Source organism: Desmodus rotundus, chromosome 2, assembly GCF_022682495.2.
Source record: "Desmodus rotundus isolate HL8 chromosome 2, HLdesRot8A.1, whole genome shotgun sequence".
NCBI classification, from domain to species: Eukaryota; Metazoa; Chordata; class Mammalia; order Chiroptera; family Phyllostomidae; genus Desmodus; species Desmodus rotundus.
In genome coordinates, this window is record NC_071388.1 from 39,438,419 (window position 1) to 39,461,912 (window position 23,494).

Below are 23,494 nucleotides of genomic sequence, written 5' to 3' on the forward strand. Positions count from 1 at the left end.
AACCTTCCCTTTATAATAAACATTATGTTGAGGAGCCTTAATTCTTATTTGTCCTTAATGCTTTAAACTAGATTTGCTAATGGGCGCTCTACTGGGCTCATTTTGGACAGTGGAGCCACTCATACCACTGCAATTCCAGTCCACGACGGCTACGTCCTTCAGCAAGGTACGTGTACTTGACCAGCGGGCTCCGAGACTGTGTTAGCTATGCAGAAGACACAGACAATGAAACGGGGCTGTCAAAGCATACCAAGTTCCAAATCATGTCTTTTTTAAAGAGTATTTTTAAAAAATGTGATGTATAATGTGTATTTGAAACTGATGCATAGCTTCACGCATGCTTTGAGGGATAGCTCTGTTAATTCTCCTTGAAAAGAATTACTGAAACATAAACCCACAGAGGACATTTGTCCCAAGGAGTTTGAACTTAATGCTGTCTTAGCCTTGTGTACTCTGTTTCATAGGTATTGTGAAATCCCCCCTTGCTGGAGACTTTATTACTATGCAATGCAGAGAACTCTTCCAGGAGATGAATATAGACCTTATTCCTCCATATATGATTGCATCAAAAGTAAGTGATGACTACTGAATTTTTTTGTTACTTTTTAAAATTATATATTTTTGGTTATGCTATTACCGTTGTCATGATTTTTCCCTTTTTGCCCCCCTCCACCCACCACACCCCAGTCCCACAGGCAATTCCGCCACCATTGTTCATGTCCATGTGTCATGCGTATAAGTTCTTTGGGTACTCCATTTCCTACACTGTACTGTATATTCCCCATGGCTATTCTGTGACTACCTAGTTGTACTTACATAATTAAAAAAAAAATTTATTGCATTATTTTCCTGAATTTTCTTTTTGGATTTATCTTCACCTCCTGTTGTAAGCTCTGTTAACTTAGCCCATGCTCTTGGTACTCAGGAACCTGTGCGTGAAGGATCTCCAGCAAACTGGAAAAAGAAAGAGAAGTTACCACAGGTTACAAGATCTTGGCACAATTATATGTGTAATGTAAATAACCATTAACTTTTTTAAAAAAAATCCAAGTATATGTTTACTGATTTTAGAAAAAAGAGGAAGAGAGAGAGAAACACCAATTGGTTACCGTGGGTAGGTGCCCTGACTGGTGATCAAACCTGCAGTCTTGTGGTGTGTGGGACGATGCTCTAAGCAAGTGAGCCACCTGGGCAGGGCACCTGTATCCTCTTTGTGAAAGAGTTATAGACATATTTTTGAATATAATATGAGCACTATTTTCAGTCTTTACATTTTAAATATTTTAACAGAATTAATAGCTTTTTTTGGATGTTGTTGCTTTTAAACTTGCCAAACAAATGTCAACAAACTATCATATATTCATTTGGATTACTGCAGTTAGACTTTGGGAGGAACTTTGGTTTGCAGATAAAAACAAGCTCTATGTTATTATGGACATATTTTCATTGTTGGAGAGAATGATTTTCATCCAAAGCAAACTCCCGATATGGCTCAGTGATGTTCTCTTTCCTAACATCAGTCAGCCATGTTAAAAAATATGTATTATTGTTCATAGAAAAAACCAACTAGAGAGTCTCTTTTTTAAAAATTCATTTCTGAACATAGGACTTACAGGGGGAGAGGTTAGTAAAATAATCTCTCGTGGCACTTACATACACTAATTTCTCACAGTAAAAGGATACGAAAGTCATAATTCACTGCAGCAGGGATATATCCCATCTGACATATTTTGTACCTAAAGATAAAGGTTCTCTGTAGGTGTTCAGTACAAGGAAAAATTGTGAAAATAATTAGCAATTTTCACTAAATATTAGACAAGATTTATGCTTAGCAGGCCAGAGGTCAAATGTATTTCACAGCAGATTTTTCAGTTGTTTTACACTAATGCAGTCATTAAAAATTACATCAAATGCATGTATATGCATGTTTTTAATACATTTAGCTAATGAAATCTTGCTTCTAAGTCTCAGCATATTTTTATGGTAAAAACAGTGTTTTGAAACTGGTCTTGTTATGCAAGACTGTGGTATAAGGGTTCCCAGTTTTTATCTCATCACTGTTCCATTAGTGTTATGATTTAACTGTTCTGCATTTTAGCTTCTAATTCAAATGCATATAATTGAGTTTCTTTAATATTCAAGAGTCCTTGCTGGATAGATTGATACACTTGAAAGTACTTACCCACCCACGGTGAGTACTTAAGAAAAGTATTTTGGAGATAATGTTACAGAGGTATAGATTGCAAGGGTAAATCTCAATAACCTTGTTTCTTTAACTTTCTTGTTTTTATCCACAGTGTGTTATCCAGGATTTTCAAGCTTCAGTATTGCAAGTATCAGATTCAACTTATGATGAACAGTATGTTTTCTTATTTTGTTTACAAGATATAATTTAGTAGGTCATAAAAACCTTCCTACTAATCTTTTAGAAAACTGTATACTTCCTAAATGAGGAAAGGAATTGATTTAGGTTAAAAAAAAAAAAAAAAGAATCAGAATATGCTTAACTGGTCAAAAGGTAAAAAGTTATGTTAAGCTCATGGAATAACATTTGAAAAGAATATAGTTATTCTCACTCTGCTTTCATGTACACTGATTCCTTAGTATATAATTTCTGAAGAGGATTGTTTTTGTCTTTTTTTAGAAAAGATTTTTATTGTTCAGTTACAGTTGTCCCCATTTTTCCCTCATTACTCTCCCCTGTCCTGCCCACCACTCCTCTCCCACATTCAAAACTCCTTCCCTGCCTCCCCCCTTTGTCTTTGTCCATGGGTCCTTTATACTTATTTTTCAACTTGACCCTTCTCCTTCTTTCCCCATTATGCCCCTCCCCCTCCAGTCACTGTCAGCTTTTTACTTCTTTTTTCTTTTTAGAATTTTTTAAAAATATTTTATTTATTTTTAGATACAGGGGAAGGGAGGGAGAAAGAGAGGGAGAGACACATCAATGTGTGGTTGCCTCTCACACGCCCCCTATTAGGGACTTGGTCCACAACCCAGGCATCCTGACTGGGGATCCAACTGGCAACCCTTTGGTTTGCAGGCTGATGCTCAATCCACTGAGCCACACCAGCCAGGGCTCAGTTTGTTCTGTATTTCCACATCTCCAGTTCTATTTTGCTTGCTTGTTTGTTTTGTTGATTAGGTTCCACTTATAGGTGAGATCATACGGTATTTGTCTTTCATGTTTTTATCTTTTCTTTAATAAAGTCTAATGTTTTCAGAGTAGCTGCGCAGATGCCAACAGTTCATTATGAATTCCCCAATGGCTACAACTGTGATTTTGGAGCAGAGCGGTTAAAGATTCCGGAAGGATTATTTGACCCTTCCAATGTAAAGGTATGAAAGTTTATTTCATAATTAGCCTGGCTTTTCCTGTATACCTAGAGATCTTGTATAATTATAAAACCTAGATAATACTAAACATTTTCAGACGCGCTTTATTGTTTGAAGTTCTCTGTGTCACCACTCATGGTGCTTTGTTGCAGGGATTATCAGGAAATACAATGCTGGGAGTCAGTCACGTCGTCACTACCAGTGTTGGAATGTGCGATATTGATATCAGACCCGTAAGTCCAGTCTCCTGTTTATTGTGTGAAGGTATATTTTAGGGCACCGAAATAACCCCAGATCATTATTTAAGTTGGCATCTTGGCTGTGGATTTTGAAGTCCATTTTATAACAGAAAATAGGAAAGTATGACGTACTAGAGTAAAAAAATGTAAAACTCTAGTACAGTTATCCTTTTATTTTTTAATAGGGTGCGGTTTAAATTATGTCACTTTTATAAGGAATGTAGTTTAAATAATATCCTTAATTTGATAATGTTCTGCTTTTTCAAGTTTTAAACACTTACTCCATATTATAACACCATACTGATCACTAGATTGATTATTTCAAATTAAAACACTGGTTTTAGTTTGTAGCCAATATATTGCCTCTATTGTCTTTGAGTTAATTCTGTTGCTTACAGCAAATGCCAAGCGTGGATTTAGAAACCATGTTGTTAAAAAAGACTTTGGGTGCTATGAAAAAAATGTTCTTTGTTTCAGCTAGTCACCTAGCGGGCATGTGCTGTTTCTAGGACAATAGGGGTAAAAGTGTGGAATCTTTTAGTGCAAAGTCAAGGCCACTTTTGGGGAAAGGCAATTGAAGTACACTTACTATAAGAGAGTGATAGCTTTCTCTTTTTAGTGAAACTCTTTTAACTACGTTGATTGCAGAGGAGACTCTTTTGTATTCCATTTTCTTTCAAAAGTGAGATGATTTAGGCATTTAGAAGAAAACTTTGTAATAAGAATTTGCCCACGAAAAAAAGCAGGCTGACATCTAACTTTCTGATACATTCTTGCAGATTAGAGGTAAATGTCCGCCCTGTAAGTAGGAATTTATTTTTACCTGGAGAGACCTCAGCATGGGATGTTGTAAAAGTTCTCCATGTGGTTTGGAGCACACCCGTAGAAGAGAAAGATAGCAGTAATTTCCCGGGATTATCGTCAGACAGAGTGCTTTGCCCACCACAATCATTAAAGAATCACACTTCTACTTTTAAATACGAGAACTTCCAGAGGAGCATTTTAAGCTGAAGGCATTATAAAATACGCCTCTAATTAAATATTGGCAGCTATCTGCCAAAAAATTATGATGGATTTTAGAATAATTGCTTTAAATTAGTGGTCCTTAAACCTTAATGCATATTACCATCACCTGGAGAGTTGTAAACAACCAACTCAAAGCCCCATGCCCAGAGGTTTTACTGAACTGCCCCTGCCCCAGTCACTGGTGTTTTAAAACCTGACTAAGTGGGTGGAATGTGCAGCCAGTACCGGGGACCACGGGATTAAGTACTAGGTCTGTATAGAAGTATAACAACTTAAAAAGAAAGGGACATTGTAGTGGCAGACATGGTCTTATTTGGAGCTGTGTTTGAAAACTGTTGGAAACACTTGGAACTGCCTTACTTTTGTTTGCATCCGAGGGTCTCTATGGCAGTGTGATAGTGGCGGGAGGAAACACGCTCATACAGAGCTTCACTGACAGGCTGAATAGAGAGCTGTCTCAGAAAACGCCCCCGGTAAGTTTTGTGTGTTCTGTAGTGGTATTCTTCAGTCACAGGCATCCTGGCCACTGCTATAATTTTATAGAGAAGGCTTGTTTTTCAGTCAATTGATGATATTTTGTGTGCCTGGAACAGTATTATTTCAATAAAGTTAATATCTATTATTAACCAAATTTTCCTAGATGGTGTGTATTAGTTACTCTTGTTACTATTTGAATCTCATTTTATTCATTGACTCTATACTTAAGTATCTATAGTCTGCTAGGCACTGGAGATTTAAACATAGTCCCTGCCCACTAAGTGCTCAGCCTGCAAGAACAAATAGACATGGTAAAAATGATGACTGTAATGTGCTAAGTGGTTCAGTAGTCATGAACCAGGTGCTCTTGGGAACACTGAGGAGCAAGCATTTAACTCCCTGGGAGTATCAGAGGAAAGCTTGGGGAAGAAACTTTTTGAATAGGAGTTAAGTGGTTGGTGATTTATGAAGGAACTTCTAGGCGGAGGGAAACCCCACGTGCACAATAAGAAGGGAAGAAGATCTATTCCAGTATCTCAAAGTAGTCAGCTTGTCATCCATGCAGAAGGGGGGAGAGTGATGTGACTTGTTAGATGGATGGTATGTTAGTTCCTAGATCTGTTGTATGGAAGTACCACAGAGCGGGTGGCTTACAACAACAGTAATGTATTCTCTCTCAGTTCTGGAAGCTAGAAGATGGATGGTATGTTAGTTCCTAGATCTGTTGTATGGAAGTACCACAGAGCGGGTGGCTTACAACAACAGTAATGTATTCTCTCTCAGTTCTGGAAGCTAGAAGTCTGGTATTTTGTATAGCAGAGCCACGCTTTCTCTGAAAACTACAGAAGAGAATCCTTCCTTCACCCTCCCTGGCATCAAGGGTTTGCCACCGATCCTTGTTGTTTCCAGGGTTGCAGCTACACTTCAGTGTCCATCTCTGACGTCATATAGGAATATCCCCTTGTGGGTCTGTCCTTTTCTTAAAAGAACACTAGTCATACTGCATTAAGGGTGCGCACTCCTCTAATATTTCTTAATTGCATTTGCATAGACCCTATTTCTAAATTAGATCACATTCACAGGTACCAAGGATTAGAACTCCAATTTATCTCTTTGGGGGATGCAGTACCCTTCACACATATGTAACCATGCTCTGTCGTTTATTAAAAGCAAACTTAAAGGATTGAGTTTGGCAGAGTCCCAAAAAGCTCCTGTGTTTGTTGTAAAAAGGTCATGTGCGCATTGGGATAACTTTTAAAAGAAGAACCTGGTTTGGGGAGAGGGTAGTTTACATGATATATTGGTAACAGAGTAGAAGTCATAACCTTTAGATTTGAATGTTTATCATGTAGTTTCTTGTAAGGTGCTGTAATGTTACTTTAAAAAACTTGCTAGTGGGCCCTGGCTGTTGCGAATTGAGCATTAGTTAGCCTGGGAACCAAAGGATTGCCGGTTTGATTCCCAGTCAGGGCACATGTCTAGGTTGAGGGTCAGGTCCCCTGCAGGTGCGTGGGAGAGGCAACCACACATTGATGTTTCTCTCCCTTTCATTCTCCCTCCTTTCCCCTCTCTAAAAATAAAATAAGTCTTTAAATAATAAAAACTTTCTAATGGTTACATAGACCACTAGAATTGTGGCCTATGTATTTGTTTGTGGTCTTTTTTTAAAGATTTTATTTATTTTTAGAGAGAGGAAAAGGGAGGGAGAAACAGAGGGAGAGAAACATCAATGCGTGGTTGCCTCTCACGTGCCCCCCACTGGGGACCTGGCCAGCAGCCCAGGCATGTGCCCTGACTGGGAATCAAACCGGTAACCCTTTGGTTCACAGGCCAGCACTCAATCCACTGAGCCACAGCAGTCAGAGCTGGCCTATGTATTTGTATATTTGATAGTTTTTTGGTTTCTCATATAAATATTTTCCATATGCCATATTTTTGTTGTTTTTTAAGTATTGATATATGCACAAGAGTGACTCTTGCCTTACCTTTACACCATGCTTGGAGATACAGTGTGATCTGGAATATGCCTTAATTATAGTACTAATCATTAGATCTTAGAAAATCCCAGAATAGTGAATACAGTCATAGGTTATCAATACCAGGTAGATATTATCCTTTTTCATTAGGAGACAATTAAAAATTAATGAGTTAACTGGGGAAAAATCCCATTGTATTAGATATGAACCAATACCTCACCTATGAAAACCCATGTTTATCCCTCCTGTTCCCAGCAACTGTACTCTAACCATAGGACATAGTCCACCCTGCCTCGTTTATTTCTCTGTGAAAAATGACTCACAGGATGTGTTCATATTTGGAATAATTAAAGTGGTGTATCAACAATTTGAGAACTATCCCCAGAAGCAAATTCCTAGGTCAAGGGTAAAAACCTCTTGGTTCAGAAAGTGAGAGGGATAGCGCTGAGGCCAAAAACAATGTTAATTGAGAGAGTATGAGTGCAAAACAGGAATTCTAATCAGGAAGGAAGGCAGTATGAATAAAAACTTACCTGGATCTGATGTCTGCACGTTGTTTTCTAAGTGGGAGACAGTAGACAGTGGGAGGTGTGGAGGAGTAAACTATGATAGGGAGGGACAGGATAGCATGAAGCCCAAAAAGGCTGTGGAGAGAAGATTGAGGAGGACTACTGAAGGGGGCTGCAGGTTGGGATAATTGTTGGAAGAAATGAAGTAATGTATGATGCACCTAGCACTGTACCTGATTTATATATAGTAGTGTTAATTATGTTTGCCGTTGGTTATAGGATATGAAAGGTAAATGCCATACTCTTTACCATGCGGTTGTCTAAGGTTTATATAATTTATTTTCTTATTAAATGTTACACATTAAAAGCCATAGTTAAAGCACTTTGTAATAATCTTTCTATGCAGTGCTCTCATCTATGTGTACTATAAGCCTAGCTTTAACAAAAAAAACCATGTATAGTCAGTGTTTCAACCAGTCGTTCAGAAGTCCTCCGAGCTGAATTTCCTAATGTGAGTTACCTGTTGTAATGTGAGTTATCTGTTGTAACTAATAATACTTACTGGTCCCTCTCAATTTTAGAGCATGCGGTTGAAACTGATTGCAAATAATACGACAGTGGAACGGAGGTTCAGTTCATGGATTGGTGGCTCCATTCTAGCTTCTCTGGTGCGTAGAGAAAGTACTTTGAGAAATCATTAACAATTCCTACTGAATGATTTCACCTAAATGTACCACTGAAAATACTAACTCTAGTAAAAAGGCTAAAAACGATGCTAATACACCATGTACCTTTGCATTTTATAACTATCCAGTGAGTGGAAGACCTAATAGAACCAGTTTTACATGTTCTAATCCAACAAAATGCTTTGTTGCCTTATTAGTGGATATTTGTCAGCCTAAGTTCAAGTTTCCACTCTCAGGCAGGTGGGAATCTATTAACTTATTCATGCCCCTTCCAATAATACCCTCACTGGCACTGGTCAGGACTTAGTGCAGCATATTTAAAATGAAACATTCCTTCTCAGGTTCTGGGTGTGCCCTGGCCTGTTGGTGAGGTAGAGGAAGTCAGGAGTAAACATCCTTGACCTTAATCTATACCCTGTGTTGAAGAATGTTCCCTTTTCCTCAGAGCAACTGAAGTAAATGTCACCAAGTTTTTACACTATACATCTTTAAGCAATTTAATGTTTTGAAGTGTCCACGCATATATTTCTATTTCTAGTCTTTTAACAGATCATAGATAAAACTACATACCACATATGAAATCACTTGAATAGAATTAATTATAGGGAATGGGTTTATTATTAATGTAGCACAGACTGCTTCTTCCTTTGGTCACTTTCTATATTTATTTGGTAAAGTACTTGATACTGTTGTTTCCGTACTTGCAGAACTTTATCCTAGTTCTGATGAGCCCTTTGTTGTTTTACATGATAACCATGAGCTTTATTAATTTTCAAATTAACAAGCCCAAACAATGTCCAGAAAAGTTACTAGAATTTTAACAATTTGAGCCAGGTCCCAAGCTCAAAACAATAGAATCAACTGATAACAATACAGTATGTAAATTGAATCCTATAAACAGGACAAAATTTAAAGTATCATCCAAAATGTCAGGCAATAATGAACTCTAGAAATAAATCTATACAAATATGTACCTACCACCTCAATGATTAAAATAACACTTCATGAAGACTCTGTAAAGAACCAAATGTAGGAATAAATGATACATTTAGAATGTAGAGCTCAGTAGTGTATAAAGATGTCAGCTGCCCCCTAAAACATTTATGGATTTAATGCAATTCAAATTAAATGACCAGTGAGGCTGGTGTAGGTCCTTTCGAAAGATTCGCAGGTAGCACCACCAAGCAGAACATCACCACGAGCAGCAATTCTGCTCCTAGACCTGAGAACCCACAGAAATGTCCTGTGCCGTCAATCATGCTACAGGACATCAGAGCAGGGCGTTGCGCAGTGGCCGCACAGTGAACACAGCAAATGCCATCTCCCCGTGTTGGTAAATGGAGGTGTTTGCACTGCCCAAGAGTAACCCACTGCCAAGACCCACCGGCCTCCGCTTCTCACACCCATGTAGGCAAATGCCACTGGCTAAGGACACCCTGATCCTTCTAACCCTCAGTAGTGCCCTGGGTGTTCCGGAGGACAGAAATAACAAGAGAGCAATGGAATACTATTTGGGGGGAGGAGTGCCCTGGGTGTTCCGGAGGAGGACAGAAATAACAAGAGAGCAATGGAATACTATTTGGGGGAGGAGGTTTAAGAGTTCTTCAAAGATTAGGAGTTATGAAAATAAAGCTATTAAAAGAAAAAGTATTTTATAATAAAAAGTCACAATAATGTAATTTTTCTTTTCATTTTACAGGGCACCTTTCAACAGATGTGGATTTCCAAACAAGAATATGAAGAAGGAGGGAAGCAGTGTGTAGAAAGGAAATGCCCTTGAAAAGTGTTCCCACTGCTCCACCTTCGTCTCCTTATGTTTCATAGCTTTAGTACACTCAGGAAAAAATGACCATCTTTTGTAGAATGTTAATATATTTTTGCATTTTTCAATTTCCACTTGAAATTTTTTAAGACTTTAACTGGCTGTATAAAATAAAATTAGGTTGTGCTGTCCTTGAAATGTACTTATTCTTATTACAGGCATTTTATAATTTTGTATAAATGTCTATTTTCTCTAAATATTTTGTTTTCAGTCAAAGGCTTTCAAACTCTGCTTAGTATATTATCAGTGGATTGGTAGAACTGCTTTTTATTGATGGATTAAATTTATTGCTTATGCTCTCTTTACTTTAGGATTGCAAATTTAAATAAAAATTATTAGCCATTCCAGAAATACATTTTTGGACTGTTGCGTTGACTTGGTACTTTAAGTACTAACTGTATTTATCAGTATTTTTAGTGCAAGTACTCATTGTTCATTAACAGCAGTATCCACACCTTTATATCCTATGAATAATAGTACCTAAAATGTAGCCAAATTGCCTTTGCTGTATATGTTGATATTACTTTCCCACCTCAAAGATATAAGTGATATTTAAGTCTGCTTAGATGTCATAATTTATAAAATGAAAACTTAAACTGAATTTTATACCTGATTTTTAAAAGCATGACCACTTCCAGAATTAGCATGCCACATTAACACCCAACACAGCTGTTTGACTAAAACTACAATTTCTTTATAAACCACCTAACATATAGTTACTTTTCTGTACAGATTGTTATTGAGGAAAAACAAAATGGTAAATTAAGAGTTCAGACATCTTAGACAAGACTTGACTTCTGGGCTTCAGAAAGATGTGGAAACTTTTCCTTAAGTTGTTCTGCTTTCTTTTTCTCTAAATTTCTCTTCCTTGCTTGGATACGGGCTTGTTTCTCACGTCTCAGTCTGGAGTAAGAAAAGCATAACAATAATTTATACCGATTTATTTAAGATCTGAATCATGCCAGTCTCTATAATAGCTGTGTCATGTATTTTATTAAACTTGAATAATCACTGTAAACCTACACAGATCAAAGATGTACATGAAATCAAAAGCGTATGTAACCCTGCAGCAATTCTCCTTATTTCCTGTCTAAAATGAATGAACAGATCTTCTGACCCTGTAAAAGAATGGTCTTTCCACCTTATTTAGAAACACTGTAATTTTATTGAATACATTAGATTTTTTACATCCTGAAACATATCCTGAACATTTTGGGAATTCCCTGATTTTGAATGGCACTCAGACTAGCATATCCTTTCCCCTACAGGGGAAGAAAGCCATGTTTAGAGATGATGCTTAGGTGCTAGTTAGACTCACCACGTTTTTTTTTAAATCCTCACTCAAGGATATGTTTTGATTGATTTTAGAAAGAGAGGAAGAGAAACATCAACATGAGAGAAACATTGGTTGCCTCCTGTATGTGCCCTGACTGAGGATTGAACCCGTAACCCAGGTGTGTGCCCTGACTAGGAGTCAAACCCATAGCCCTTTAGTGTATGGGGCAACACTCCAACCAGCCAGGACAGGTTCACCACTCTTATCTTAAGTGAGTCTGCTTGTACACATTAGCAATCCAGGGCATGAAACATTTGTGCCCCAGCTAAATTACATAACCTCTATGGTGACATAGGAATTAGCAAAATTGTAAATGATGAATTCATGGATGCCAAGCCTCTATAGTTAGCTTCTAAATGAAGCTAACATTTTGGAGGATATTTTATTAATCAGCAGGCATAAACATACAAAATTTAATACCAAAGATGTGTACTAAATAACTGAAATATGCCAGTGCTATGGTGGTCGCAGAAACTGGAGGTAAGGGTTATATTTGGGTAAAAACAATGTGTATACACAAGAAAAACATCATACAAGCTGCTTTGTAAATTAAGTAAAATGTAAGACGAATCAAAGTTGATATCAGATAACCCATTCTACTCATTAATCTTTGTTCCAACTATATTTTGGCCATTTGTAAGAAATAAACATCTGAAAAAATAAAGGTTTGCTATTCTTAAGAATATTCAGAAGATTGTGCTGCCTGCATTGAACGTAAGGCTAAAAAAGGTAGTTGCAGAAACAATAACTAGAATATGTATAAAGCCTATAAAAGTAACACTAGATTCATAGTTTTTCTAACTGTTTTTAAAATCATGCTCTTCACAGCTTCACCTTACATGACTAAGAGGCACAAGGGTCAAATGGCACATTAGGCTTGGAGAAAAAAAGAGCTAGTATAGTTAGGTTTCTTCAATCCCTTAGCATCTGAACTGGGTTTTAAAATGGGCATATGTGGAGAGATTTCAAAGCTGTAGGAACAGTAAAAGAGGAGAAAATGAAAAAGTTATGTTTAGAAAACCAGGAGAAAGGTGTGAGATTGATGAAGGATAAGAGGCTAAGACTGAATTGTGGGAACACTGGGTAGCGAGGTTTGGATTTTATCCTGTAGACAAGAAGCTTCTGTTTTAAGGTTTTGAACAGCCCTGATGTGATATAAAAAGATTTCAGGAAGCCCTGGCCAGTGTGGCTCAGTTGGTTGGGCACTGTCCTGCACAAGAGAAAGGTCCCTGGTTTGATTCCCAGTCAGGACACAGGCCTGGGTTGTGGCCTGGTCCCCAGTTGGGGGTGGGCCAGAGGCAACCAATTGATGTTTCTCTCTCTTTCTCCCTGTCTTCTCCCTCTCTGAAAATAAATACGAATTTTTAAAAATCTTTTTAATAAAAGGTCTGAGGAAAATTAGGAAGCAGTATCTGAATGGACTCAAGTAAGGAAGATGTTCAACAATTCAATCTGATGAAGAGGGACTGTACTCTGAGGCAGAATGAGTGGGAGTAAGAAAGAGATCCTGGAGACATTTTGCAGGAAGAATGAAATTAAAGAATGCCTGAATCTAGAGCATTGGTGCTGAAGAGGATGAATAGTATTTAATATCAATTAATAGTGGATATACTAGAAATAAAGGGGTTCTGGATCCAATTCCCACACCACCACCAAGCAATCCACAGACACCACCAGGGTGTTGAGAATTCAACTCAATTCTGACACTACCTACCCAGAAACAGTGTCAGAGGCTGTCACCTGAAGTTCTCCCTGACTCCCTCCTCCGACTTCAAGCACCAGTTGCAAGTCCCGGTTGTTAACTGCACTTCTGACCAACCGGCTATAAATCAAAGGTTACCACAACCTTCTCCTGGGTTTGATAACTTAGTAGAGCAGATCACAGAACTCTGGAAACCTGTCTACACACTAGATTTTCAATTTGTTATAAAAGGATGGAACTCAGGAACAGCCAGACAAATGACAAGCACAGGGCAAGGTCTGGGGCAAGGGTGGTTTCCATGTCCTGTTGAGGCACACCACTCCCCAAATCAAGTGTTCACCAAACCAGCTCTCCAAACCCTATGCTTTTAGGGTTTTCTTTTTATTGAGGCTCCATCACATAAGCACAACTAGTTAAACTACTGACCCCTGACAACTGATTCAACCTCCAGTCCCTTTCCCCTCCCCAGAAATCGGGATTCGAATGGAAATTTCAATAACCTGATCAAGGTTGGTTCCCATGGCAAACAGCCCCCAACCCTAGGTGCTTTCCAAAAGTCATTAACATAAAAGACCTTTTTGGTTTTTTGTGGCAACACTTAAGAAAGGTTTTAGGAACTATGACAGAAACAGGTACAAAGTAAACATATATTTCCTATTATAGATCACATCACTACCACAATGGATAAAACTAGAAATGAGAAGTGGCTAGTTTGGTGGGGTAAATAAAAAATTTAAACTGTGATTCTAAAGTATACTTAAAGTACCTTAAAAATCTATTTAAAGATACATTTCATTCCTGTTTAAATTATTTTTTATCAGTTTTTAATTTTTTGGTATGGAAACAAGCCTTTGGGGGGGAGAGTCCATTTTTTAAGAACTCTTGATGAAAGTAGAACATATTATTATCTAAGGCAGTTGTTAAAAGCTGTGGTTCTTGCGCTGCTAGGATTTCTCCTTTAAATTTCCAGCTGTTTTCCTGCCTTGAATTCTGATCACTAGAACCTTTAGCCAGTAACCCTGCAGATTCCCCACCCTGGTGCTTTTTGGTAGCCACAGCCATAGAGGTTAAGTGGCACCCTTCCCCTCAAAATCACAAACTTGCAATTCTTTTCCCTTCCAATGAAAGTTTTGGGGATGGATTTCATCAACCTTGTAATGACATTAGCTCACATTTTATGCAACTCAAGTATCTGGACCTTTTAATGTTATAGAAAGACTTAAACATCTACTTAACATATAGATTGATGAATAGAAAGGCAATAAAACTTTTGAAAGGATATACACTAGAAAGTTAATAGAAGACTATTTCTGGATGGTGAACTTATTCAAGACTTTAATTTCTTTTTTACCTGTTTTTTCTTTTTCTTTTTTTTTTTTTCTACAATGAACATGTATTTATTTATGTAAAAGCTCAATGCATGTCACCTGATGTAAAGCTGTTTCATTAGTAAGGGTGCTTGTGCTCACCTGTCAAAATGCTCCACATAAGGCATTGCAAAGAATCGTTTCCTGTTGTATCTCTTATTTAGGTACCAAGGTATAGGCCACTGCTTGAACTTGTGCCTGCCAAGAAAGCAAAAAGGTATTGCCTTTTAGAAAATATTTAATACATTTCCAAACAGGTAGAGTTTTAGCCTTCTTTGAACTAAATATGCTGTCAATAAATCAAAAGCAAAATAAATAACTCTTGAAGAGAATAGCATTCTTAAGAGATTCTAAAATTGACACAGATTCTCTCCTTCACCTCACTTTTCCTAACTGACCTGAACTAGACTAATGCAAATAAGAATCGGTAGAGTATAAAACAGGTCACAGTTTTTAGTCAGATGTTTTAGCAATTTATCTCTTTTCTGTATTGGATTACATGGTTAAAGACAGCATGGCTACCCCCCTAAATGTGGCTCCAAGCAGCCCCACCACCCCAAACTCCATTGAAGAAGTCTACAAATGAGTGCTATTATGTGATGTAATTTCAAAAGTACAGGGAAGATCTCCAACCACCTAAAATGCCTTCTCCGTTTTGCTGACCAATGTTTACAACTCCATTAACGATGTTTCCTTTTGGCAGCTCAACCTAAATGTAAATAAACTCCTGGCAGAGACAGAACACACTGGGTCTTCTCAATTACTTATATCGCATTATAAAGTTTATCATCAGATCTTTTCCCAAGGTCTGGTAGGACTCTGGGAACTGGACTCAGGAAGCAGGATTAAACTGTTTCATAACATGGACTAGGGCTTATCCTGGTTCGTGTGGCCTTATGCCTCAAAAACCTTTTTTAACAGTCCCAGGTTCTTAATGGGCAGAGGACAGGTTTGTGTCCTAAAACTGGCTTCATGGCATTTACAACCCCTGAATTACATGTACACATACACATTTTTTTCTGGGGAAAGGATCTGTAACTTTCATCAAGTCCTCAGAGGCCCATATGATTCACATTAGGCTATAAGGTACCTAGAGATAACCAAATCATGCGAATGGGATGCCTGGACTGCTAGTTAAATCTGCCTTGTTCACGTCCTGGAGCTCCAAAAGGTTTTGGGACCTCTGTTTATATTAGGTATATCTTTAGTCTATCTAATATACTTTATACAACGAGAATTTTCTTAAAAGATATTGGATAGGGGAAGAGCATGGGACTTCCATTCTAGTCTTAGAAAAGCCACAATGTGAACTATGTACCAGATGATTCTTCCAAAGATGTCTTTCCTCCAAGCACCAGGTCTAGCTTTTTCTTGACCAGTCTGAAGAAGTCTTAGGGCATCTTCTCGTTCTTGTACGACTTTATCTAATGCATCCATGGACTCTACTACCTGAGAAGAGAATAGAAAGACATAATTTCAATAATCACCTACAACAGGATTCCAAGAAAGAGAACATATAGAGATTATGCTACAGGAAGCCTACATGAATATTTCTGTCAAAGAAACATTCTGTCAAAAATTTCCTAAAAATCTTTGTTGGCACAGGTATATATGAGTATCTGTAATATCACTTTTTGTGATTTTTTAAAAGTTTAGTTTCATTTAAATGAAAACCTATTTAGCTCAGATTTTCTACATGAAGAGAAAACTTCTGGTAGGTTAAAAGTTCGCACATGACTGATTATCTCTAGGAAAGGAAATAAGGAATCCAAGGGATTTTTTTTAATGGTGAAAAAAACCCTAATTTAAAAAATAGGTGGCCTTTTCACAACAATGTAAATATACTTAGCTACCATGCTATACACTTAAAATTGATTAAGATAGTAAATTTTATGTTATATGTTTTTACCACAATAAAAAAAAATGCATAAATAAAATTTGACATAGTGGGCAAGGAAGTGGCTAAGCTAGAACCAGAAATGTAAAATAGTGCAGCTACTTTAGAAAACAGTTTTGCTGGTTCCTAAAATATTGAACATAGACTTCCCATAGAGTTCAGCAATTTCACTCGTAGGTATCTACCCAAGAGAAGTAAAAACATGGGTCCACACATATGTTGGGGGCTGCAGGTAGAAATGGGGAGTGACTGCCGATGGGCATGAGATTCCTTTTTGAGGTGATAGAAATGTTTGAAAATTATTAGTGATGGCTATACAACTCTGTAAATTTACTAAAAATTAAGCAGAAGTAGAAAAAAATCTACTTGACAGGAAATACAAGAACCATACACTCACTCCTGTTAACTGTACCCCCAAATCAGTCAGCTTCCCATGGCCTTACCTTTTCTAACCGCTCTGGACTTGGCATTGGTAATATCTGCCGTTTGGCCTCCTGCTGTAGAGTTAGAAGCATGTTTCTTTCTTTCAGCAGGACGTACCTACATCAAAGAACACAAAGCGTATGATGCTGTTTTGTGATAACAATAAAGTTGTGATTTTTGACATAAAAATTAATGATCTGTTTTCAAAAGCCTTATGGAAATCTTGATATACAGAGTATCATTACAAAGAACAATTCTTTAAACAAAGCTATTATCTATTCTTACTTATTTGTTAAATAAATTTTCCAGGTGCCAGAAGTTATATTATGTGCCAATTACAAAAATGCATAAAATACAGTCCCTGTATCAAGGTGGGGAGAGATGCCTGTTGCATGCCAGGTGACGTGTGAAACATTTTACCTAAGTTTCATTTAATTCTTACAACAACCCTTTGAGATTAGCATTATTTCCACTTTCTAGATGAAGAAACTAAGCTGAGAGAAGTAGGGTATTCTGGAGCACATCCCTAATTCAAGATTCAAATCCTGGACTCACTGAGTGCCAAGCCTACTCCATTTTTACTCCCCTAGGCTGCCTCCAAAACTGCAATGTGATGCGGTGTATTGAGTGGGAGCGACAACAAGTACCAGAAGAATTAAGTGGGAGAGAGGAGACGTTTCTTCTAGCTAAGATGATCAAGAAAAGCTTCGCAGAGATGGGATCTGCTAGACTGGATGGAAAGCAAAGCAAAGCAAAATCAAAGGTCCTGAGTGGCAAAGCTGAAGTGAGGGTGAGTAACTGTTCGATGAAGAAGGAGAGCTGGAAGAAAGGAAAGGAAACCAACGTGGAGGGTACTGAACAGGAAACAAAGGAATAGAGGTACTTTATGCTATGGAAGGAGACAATTTGGGGAGAAGCAGTGGCAGAAGATAAATTGTTTAGTTTTTGATATGATGAATAATGCAAGAGCCCTAACTATCCTATACTAATAACTCACAGTAACAGTGCTTTTGACAAAATTTACAAGTCTTGTTTTTAATACAACTTATTTTTCTATAATAAGTGAGAGGCTTTTCCCTTGTCTTGACACCAAATGTGTTGTCTTTACCAAAACCACTTCTCCAACTCTCTGACACACACTACCTGGAGTTAGCACCAGATTCCACAGATTAAAGATTTCAGTCCCACAACACTATCCCCCAGTTGAGACACCAACAGCAAGTGGCAGCACTACCGTCCATCTGACTGACCAGCTACAAGGCAGGAGTTCCAATGAGCCCCTCCTTGGAGTGGCTCACAGAACTCAGGAAAGCACTTTACTATTACTGGTTTATTACAAAGGACACAACTCCAACAGTCAAGTGGAAGAGATGCATAGGGCAAGGCATATGCAAAGGGGTGCGGAGCCTTTGTGCTTTCTCAGGGTGTGCCACCCTCCCAGCACCTGCACACGTTCATCACTGTGGAGGTTTCACTATGTAGGCACGGTTGATCAAATCATTGACCACTGGTGACTGAACTGAATCTCCTGTACCTGTACCCCTCCCCAGAGGTGAGGGTGGTAGTTAAGCCTGAAAGTTCTACCCTCTAATCATGCCTTGGTCTTTCTGATGACCCAGCTCCGTTCTGAGGTGCCCCCTACCAACAGCTGCCTAATTTGAACAAGAGATACTCCTATCACTCAGGAAATACCAAGGGATTTAGGAACTGTGTGTCAGCGAATGGAGACAAAAACCAAATATTTCTTATTGTATCACACGATAAACTTATACTGTCAGTGGTTATTTAATTTAAAAATAATTAAAGAATCTCAAGTATGAGTAAGGGGGGCTGGTAAAAGACAACAGGATGGGTAAGAGTGGTGTGCACTGATCCATCTAGCTCGGGCAGTGGCTACACAGACCGGCCAGCCATAGGAATGTGGGTCCGGTGCCGCCAGATCAGAGGTCTGATTATTAAAGAGGAGCCAGAAATCTTTATTTTTTGTGAAATACCCAATTTAAAAACCACAGTAAAGTCCAAGCAAGACACATCTTTGGCTAAATATTGTCAGTTAATGTGTGTGGGAGGGGTGTTGCAAAATGTGTGAAGGAGGTAAAAATGTACAGATTTCCAGTTTTAAAATCAGCAAGTCACAGGGATGTAATGTACAGCAAGTGACTACAGTTAATCATCCTGCATATTTGAAAGTAGCTAGGAGAGTGGATATCAAAAGTTCTCATCACGGGGGGAAAAAAAATTTCTAACTATGTTTGGTAGTAGATGTCACCTGAACTTACTGTGATGATCATTTTGCAATATATACAAATATTGAATCGGTACATTGTATACCTCCAATTAATATAATAATATATCAATTCTACCTCAATAAAAAATATACATATATAGTCAATTAAAAATAAAACCCTATCTTAAATCTTTTCAACTGTAATTCACCGGGAGAAACTGCCAGATAATCTACTTAAACTCCCAATTAAATACATCTTTCAACACACTTCCCCAAAGCAAATAAGCTAAAGATTTCATACCATGCAAAACGTAATAAAAAGGAGAAAGGCCTAAATGTGATCAACTCTTCTCCATTTCATCAGTTTACTGAAATTGTTAAATTTCAGGTGTAGTATGACTGGTAGCAATTATAGTACAACTTCTAAGCCCCCAATTTGAGAACTCTGGTACATTTTTCTTAATATAATTTAACCTGTCATATTATAAAGTCTGTAATGGTCTTCTATAACATCCACAGTACTGTGAGACAAACCACTTTACTCAATTTCTTACATCACATAAAGTTTATACCTCACTGTTACAATGTAACTGCTGCAAACACCTAGATATTCATGTGCTCAGTAGACTTACCAAAGTTTATGTAAATCTTCATTACTTTTGTTCCTTAACTGCTGACAGGTCCATGCAGCCCCTGTTAAAATGATAAATTCATAACATGAAATAGTTTTCTAGCTATGTGCCCTTTGGCAAATTACTTAGCCTCTCTAAACCAGTTTCCTTATCTGTAAAATATTTAATAGCTTTATTATATTACAGTATAAAATATAACTGGGGTTAAATTAGATAACACACATGAAGATATAAGTAATGAGACTGGCAATAGCATTAAAAAATGTCAGAATAACTATAGAATGTATTTTCACAGTCTAATGTCAAAATACTTTATATCATTACATATTAATTTTCAATTATCTCTAAAAAATAAAATCTAAAATAAACCTCAAACATCAACTTAGTAAAAAAAATTCAGCCTACTCCTATTCTAAACCTTTTGCCAAGCTGCCAAGGAACAATTAAGTCTATTATAATGTCCTTTAAATTTTCACTAATAGACATTCCCAAAGCAAATCGAAAATGGAAACACCCAAGTAATTCCTAAACTGGATAAATAATCCCAAGACAATGGATGGTTCAATAAGTATATTTAATACCAATCAACCCAAATATCTCACCAGACTTTACTTTTTCTTCCCCCCAATTCTTTGGGTCATCAAAAAATTCTTCCAGTCCTTTCCTTGACAATGTGGTATGAAGTATTCTACAGTGGTGTAAAGGTGTGACATTTGGTGTATTCTTAGGCAACAAATTAAGAGAAAACCTGCAACAGAACATATATAAACAAGTTATTAAAGTTTTACATTTGAATTTTATAAGCAATAAATGGAATCATTTCATCACCTACAATGCTAAAAAACTTACTCATGGTTTTGGCACAAGAAACAATAAATTTATAAAATACTTTAGAAGTTATTTAAAATATTACATTGTAGATGTTCCCCTATAATCTCAGAGGTAATATATTTACATAACTATATTTTAAGGTAACATTTGTAGGTCCTTCATAAATTGCTAGTGGGTATATGAGTAGACTAAAAATATTCTGAAGGTTAATTTTGCAACATGTATGAGAGGCCACAATGCTTCTTCCCTTAACCCAGTAAGTCCACATCTAGAAATTTCAACCAAAGGAGTTACCACAGACGAGAACTGATAAATATAAACATCTATTAAGTATTATCATTATGCTCGTATATAAGGAAGTTGATAGTGTAAACGTGCAACCATGGTTTAAAACATCATTGTCTCCGTATGACAATATATTATGAAGCAATTTTAAAGTTGAGTTTTCATAGAATATTTAATGACCCAGATAAATAATTTAAAATACAATAGTGAAGCGTGTCATAAGTGTTGTTGTATTCTTACAAAAAAATTTAATCTGAATCTAATCATGAAGAAACATTCAGACAAACCCAAATGGAGGGATATTCTAAAAAGGCTGATCTTATAAAAAATGTCAATGTCATGAAAGAAATAAAGGAACCATTCTGGATTTTAAAAGACTAAAGAGACATGACAAGAAATGCAAAAAACAATCATTGTTTGAACTCTGAATAAAAAGGAAAAAAATTACCAGGACAATTGAGGACATCTGAATTTGGGCTATATGCTAGACAACAGCAGCGGAATAACAGTAGTGTATCAATAGTAAATTCCCCAGTGTGATCTCTGCAGTATTTGTTCTTTTACTGCAAGATGTTGTTCTTGTCCTTAGGAGATATATGCTGAAGTGTTACGATGTTTGCAATTCTGACAAGCCTCAAATACTTCAGAAAAAGCCCTGGCTGGGTGGCTCAGCTGGTTGGAGCATTGTCTGGTACACTAAAAGGTCATGGGTTCAATTCTCTGTCAGGGCATATACCTAGATTGTAGTTAGATCCCCAGTCAGGGTGAATAGTGGAGGCAACCGACTGATGTTCTCTTGCACATCGATGTTTCTTTCTCTCTCTCTCTCTCCCTTCCTCTCTCTCTAAAATTCATACACATATCCTTGGGTGAGGATTTAAAAAATAGTTCAGGAAAAAAAAACCACACAGGGATATAAGCAGATAAAGAAAAATGTAACAAAATGCTAAGAATTGATTAAAGAGTACATGGTTATTCTTGGTACTACCCTTACAACTTTTCTGTTGGTCTGAAATTTTTAAAAACAAAAAGTTGGGGAAACAGGAGTAGCACAAGAATGCGTATGTGTAAATATAGTCCTGATTTTATTTCAAAATTACATTTATGTGGGCTCTGGCCAGGTTGTTCAGTTAGAGCGTCAACCCAATTTGCCAAGGTTGTGGGCAGATGTGAGCCCTGGTCAGGGCACATACACGAATCAACCAATGAATGCACGAATACACAGAAAAACAAATCAATGTTTCTCTCTCTGTCTCCCTTCCTCTCTCTCTCTAAAATCAACCAATCAATTAATCAGTAAAATTACATGTATGTGTGTATATGCAAAGTTAAAAAGGAAGGGAAATCTGTTTATCTCTTAGTGGAATTATAGTTGATTTTTACTTCTTTTTAAGTTGATTTACTTTTTACTTTTTAAAAAAGGTTTTATCTATTTAGTTTTAGAGTGGAGAAGGGAGGGAGAAAGAGAGGGAGAAAAATATTAATGTGTGGTTGCCCCTCATGCACACCCCACTGGGGACCTGGCCCACAACCCAGGCAAGTGCCTAGACTGGGAACTGAACCAGCGACTCTTCGGTTCGCAGAGGGGCACTCAATCCACTCAGTCACACCAGTGGCTCAGTGGATTTTTACTTTTTTCTTCAAAATACTTTACCCTATTTTCCAAAGTGTCTGCAAATAAACCTATTTTATTATAACAATAAAATCTATAATTAATTTTTAAGGAAAAAAGGATAATTAGATGACAACTGATGCCACCTTGTGGTCAAGTTACAACCTCTGAACCTCTGCAAAATGAAAAAAAAATTGCTTATCTCTGAAGGTAGTGTATGTAATAATATTGTACATAATAGTGTACATATTGTACACTCAATAACGGTGCTAGATTTAAGAGCACAAACAGTACTTCCTTTTAAGTTAAAAAAATCAGACATACTCAACTATGTATAAAATTCAAATCTTCATAGACAAAAGCCAATAAAAGGGAGGAAACCATCCACCTAAAGTCAAAAATGATAAGCTGACTTTCCAGAAATAATGAACACCATGTGCAGGATGTTCCTTTCACCCACCTGCAATGGCAACTTTTCATTTATTTGGCTAATTTCACTTATTCACTCAGCATTTACTGGATAATCTCCTTGTGACATATTCCAGGAGTAGAAAGGCCCCTTCTTTTCCATTCATCCAAGCCCGTGACAGCCTTCAGCTCCACAGCCAAAAGCTCTTCAGTGAAGTTCTTCCCAACTCACCCAGCCAAGCAGGATACTTTCATAATTCTAGCTTGAATTCAACAAATTCTGGGCACCCACAGACCTTAACTACTGCCTAGTCCATAGTAGGTGGGAACAAAATAACGCAGGGACGGAAATGTCGCCGGTGGGTGACTTGTATAAAGTCACTCATTCCTCATAGAGTTGGGTTCGTGCTCACGCCGGGAGCGTTTCCATCCTTGATTTTTTATCTCTGCAACCAAACAAGATCCAAAGTTGGAGAGGTGAACAAACCTACTGCTCACATCACTTACCTTGTGCCCGCCGGGGTCTGAGAATTTATTAACGACCTGGAAGTCTTTAACACGGCTGACACTTTTCTGCAAAGAATACCTAAACTGGCTGCAGCCATTTTTTCGCGTAAGCAAACCGCGTTCTCGCCCTTAATGACGTCACTTCCGGTGCCTGGCTCCGACAGGAAAGAGAGCCGAAACAACCTTTGCCCTTACT

General features: G+C 37.5%; 2 protein-coding genes across 5 annotated transcripts in view; one reads left to right on the plus strand and one right to left on the minus strand.

Annotated features, from left to right (window-relative positions):
- Positions 1-10,424, plus strand: part of ACTL6A (actin like 6A) — a 33,278-nt gene extending 22,854 nt beyond the window's left edge. Inside the window, exons 6-14 of one of the 3 annotated variants that reach the window (XM_024563804.4) lie at positions 72-166; positions 465-571; positions 926-1,015; positions 2,298-2,359; positions 3,225-3,339; positions 3,489-3,569; positions 4,979-5,074; positions 8,145-8,231; positions 9,949-10,424. In XM_024563804.4, the coding sequence (XP_024419572.1) occupies positions 72-166; positions 465-571; positions 926-1,015; positions 2,298-2,359; positions 3,225-3,339; positions 3,489-3,569; positions 4,979-5,074; positions 8,145-8,231; positions 9,949-10,029 (814 nt within the window). In that variant the 3' untranslated portion in view covers positions 10,030-10,424. The remainder of the gene's footprint in view (positions 1-71; positions 167-464; positions 572-925; positions 1,016-2,297; positions 2,360-3,224; positions 3,340-3,488; positions 3,570-4,978; positions 5,075-8,144; positions 8,232-9,948) is intronic. The other 2 variants (XM_045198287.3, XM_045198291.2) reach the window with 2 other exon arrangements.
- Positions 10,425-10,616: 192 nt separating this feature from the next.
- MRPL47 (mitochondrial ribosomal protein L47) lies at positions 10,617-23,457 on the minus strand. 2 transcript variants are annotated; one of them, XM_024563829.4, is made up of 7 exons: positions 23,299-23,457; positions 20,258-20,403; positions 19,656-19,716; positions 16,817-16,913; positions 15,795-15,925; positions 14,579-14,674; positions 10,617-10,974 (listed from the first exon to the last, which is right to left on the minus strand). In XM_024563829.4, exons 1-7 carry the CDS (start codon positions 23,394-23,396, stop codon positions 10,851-10,853), a joined length of 753 nt encoding a protein of 250 aa, XP_024419597.2. In that variant the 5' UTR covers positions 23,397-23,457; the 3' UTR covers positions 10,617-10,850. The 2 variants fall into 2 exon arrangements, with proteins under 2 accessions (XP_024419597.2, XP_053774087.1); XM_053918112.2 differs by lacking the exon at positions 23,299-23,457 and adding an exon at positions 22,844-23,244.
- Positions 23,458-23,494: the final 37 nt, after the last annotated feature.

Bases quoted from the DNA above. Each gene is read 5' to 3' on its own strand.
- MRPL47 (XM_024563829.4), bottom strand. From the start codon at position 23,396: ATGGCTGCAGCCAGTTTAGGTATTCTTTGCAGAAAAGTGTCAGCCGTG. The intron at 19,717-20,257 runs GTGAGATATTTG...TCATTTTAACAG, and splicing joins GGAAGAAAAAGTAAAGTCTG to GGGCTGCATGGACCTGTCAG. The intron at 15,926-16,816 runs GTAAGGCCATGG...TTCTCTTCTCAG, and splicing joins GTCCAGAGCGGTTAGAAAAG to GTAGTAGAGTCCATGGATGC.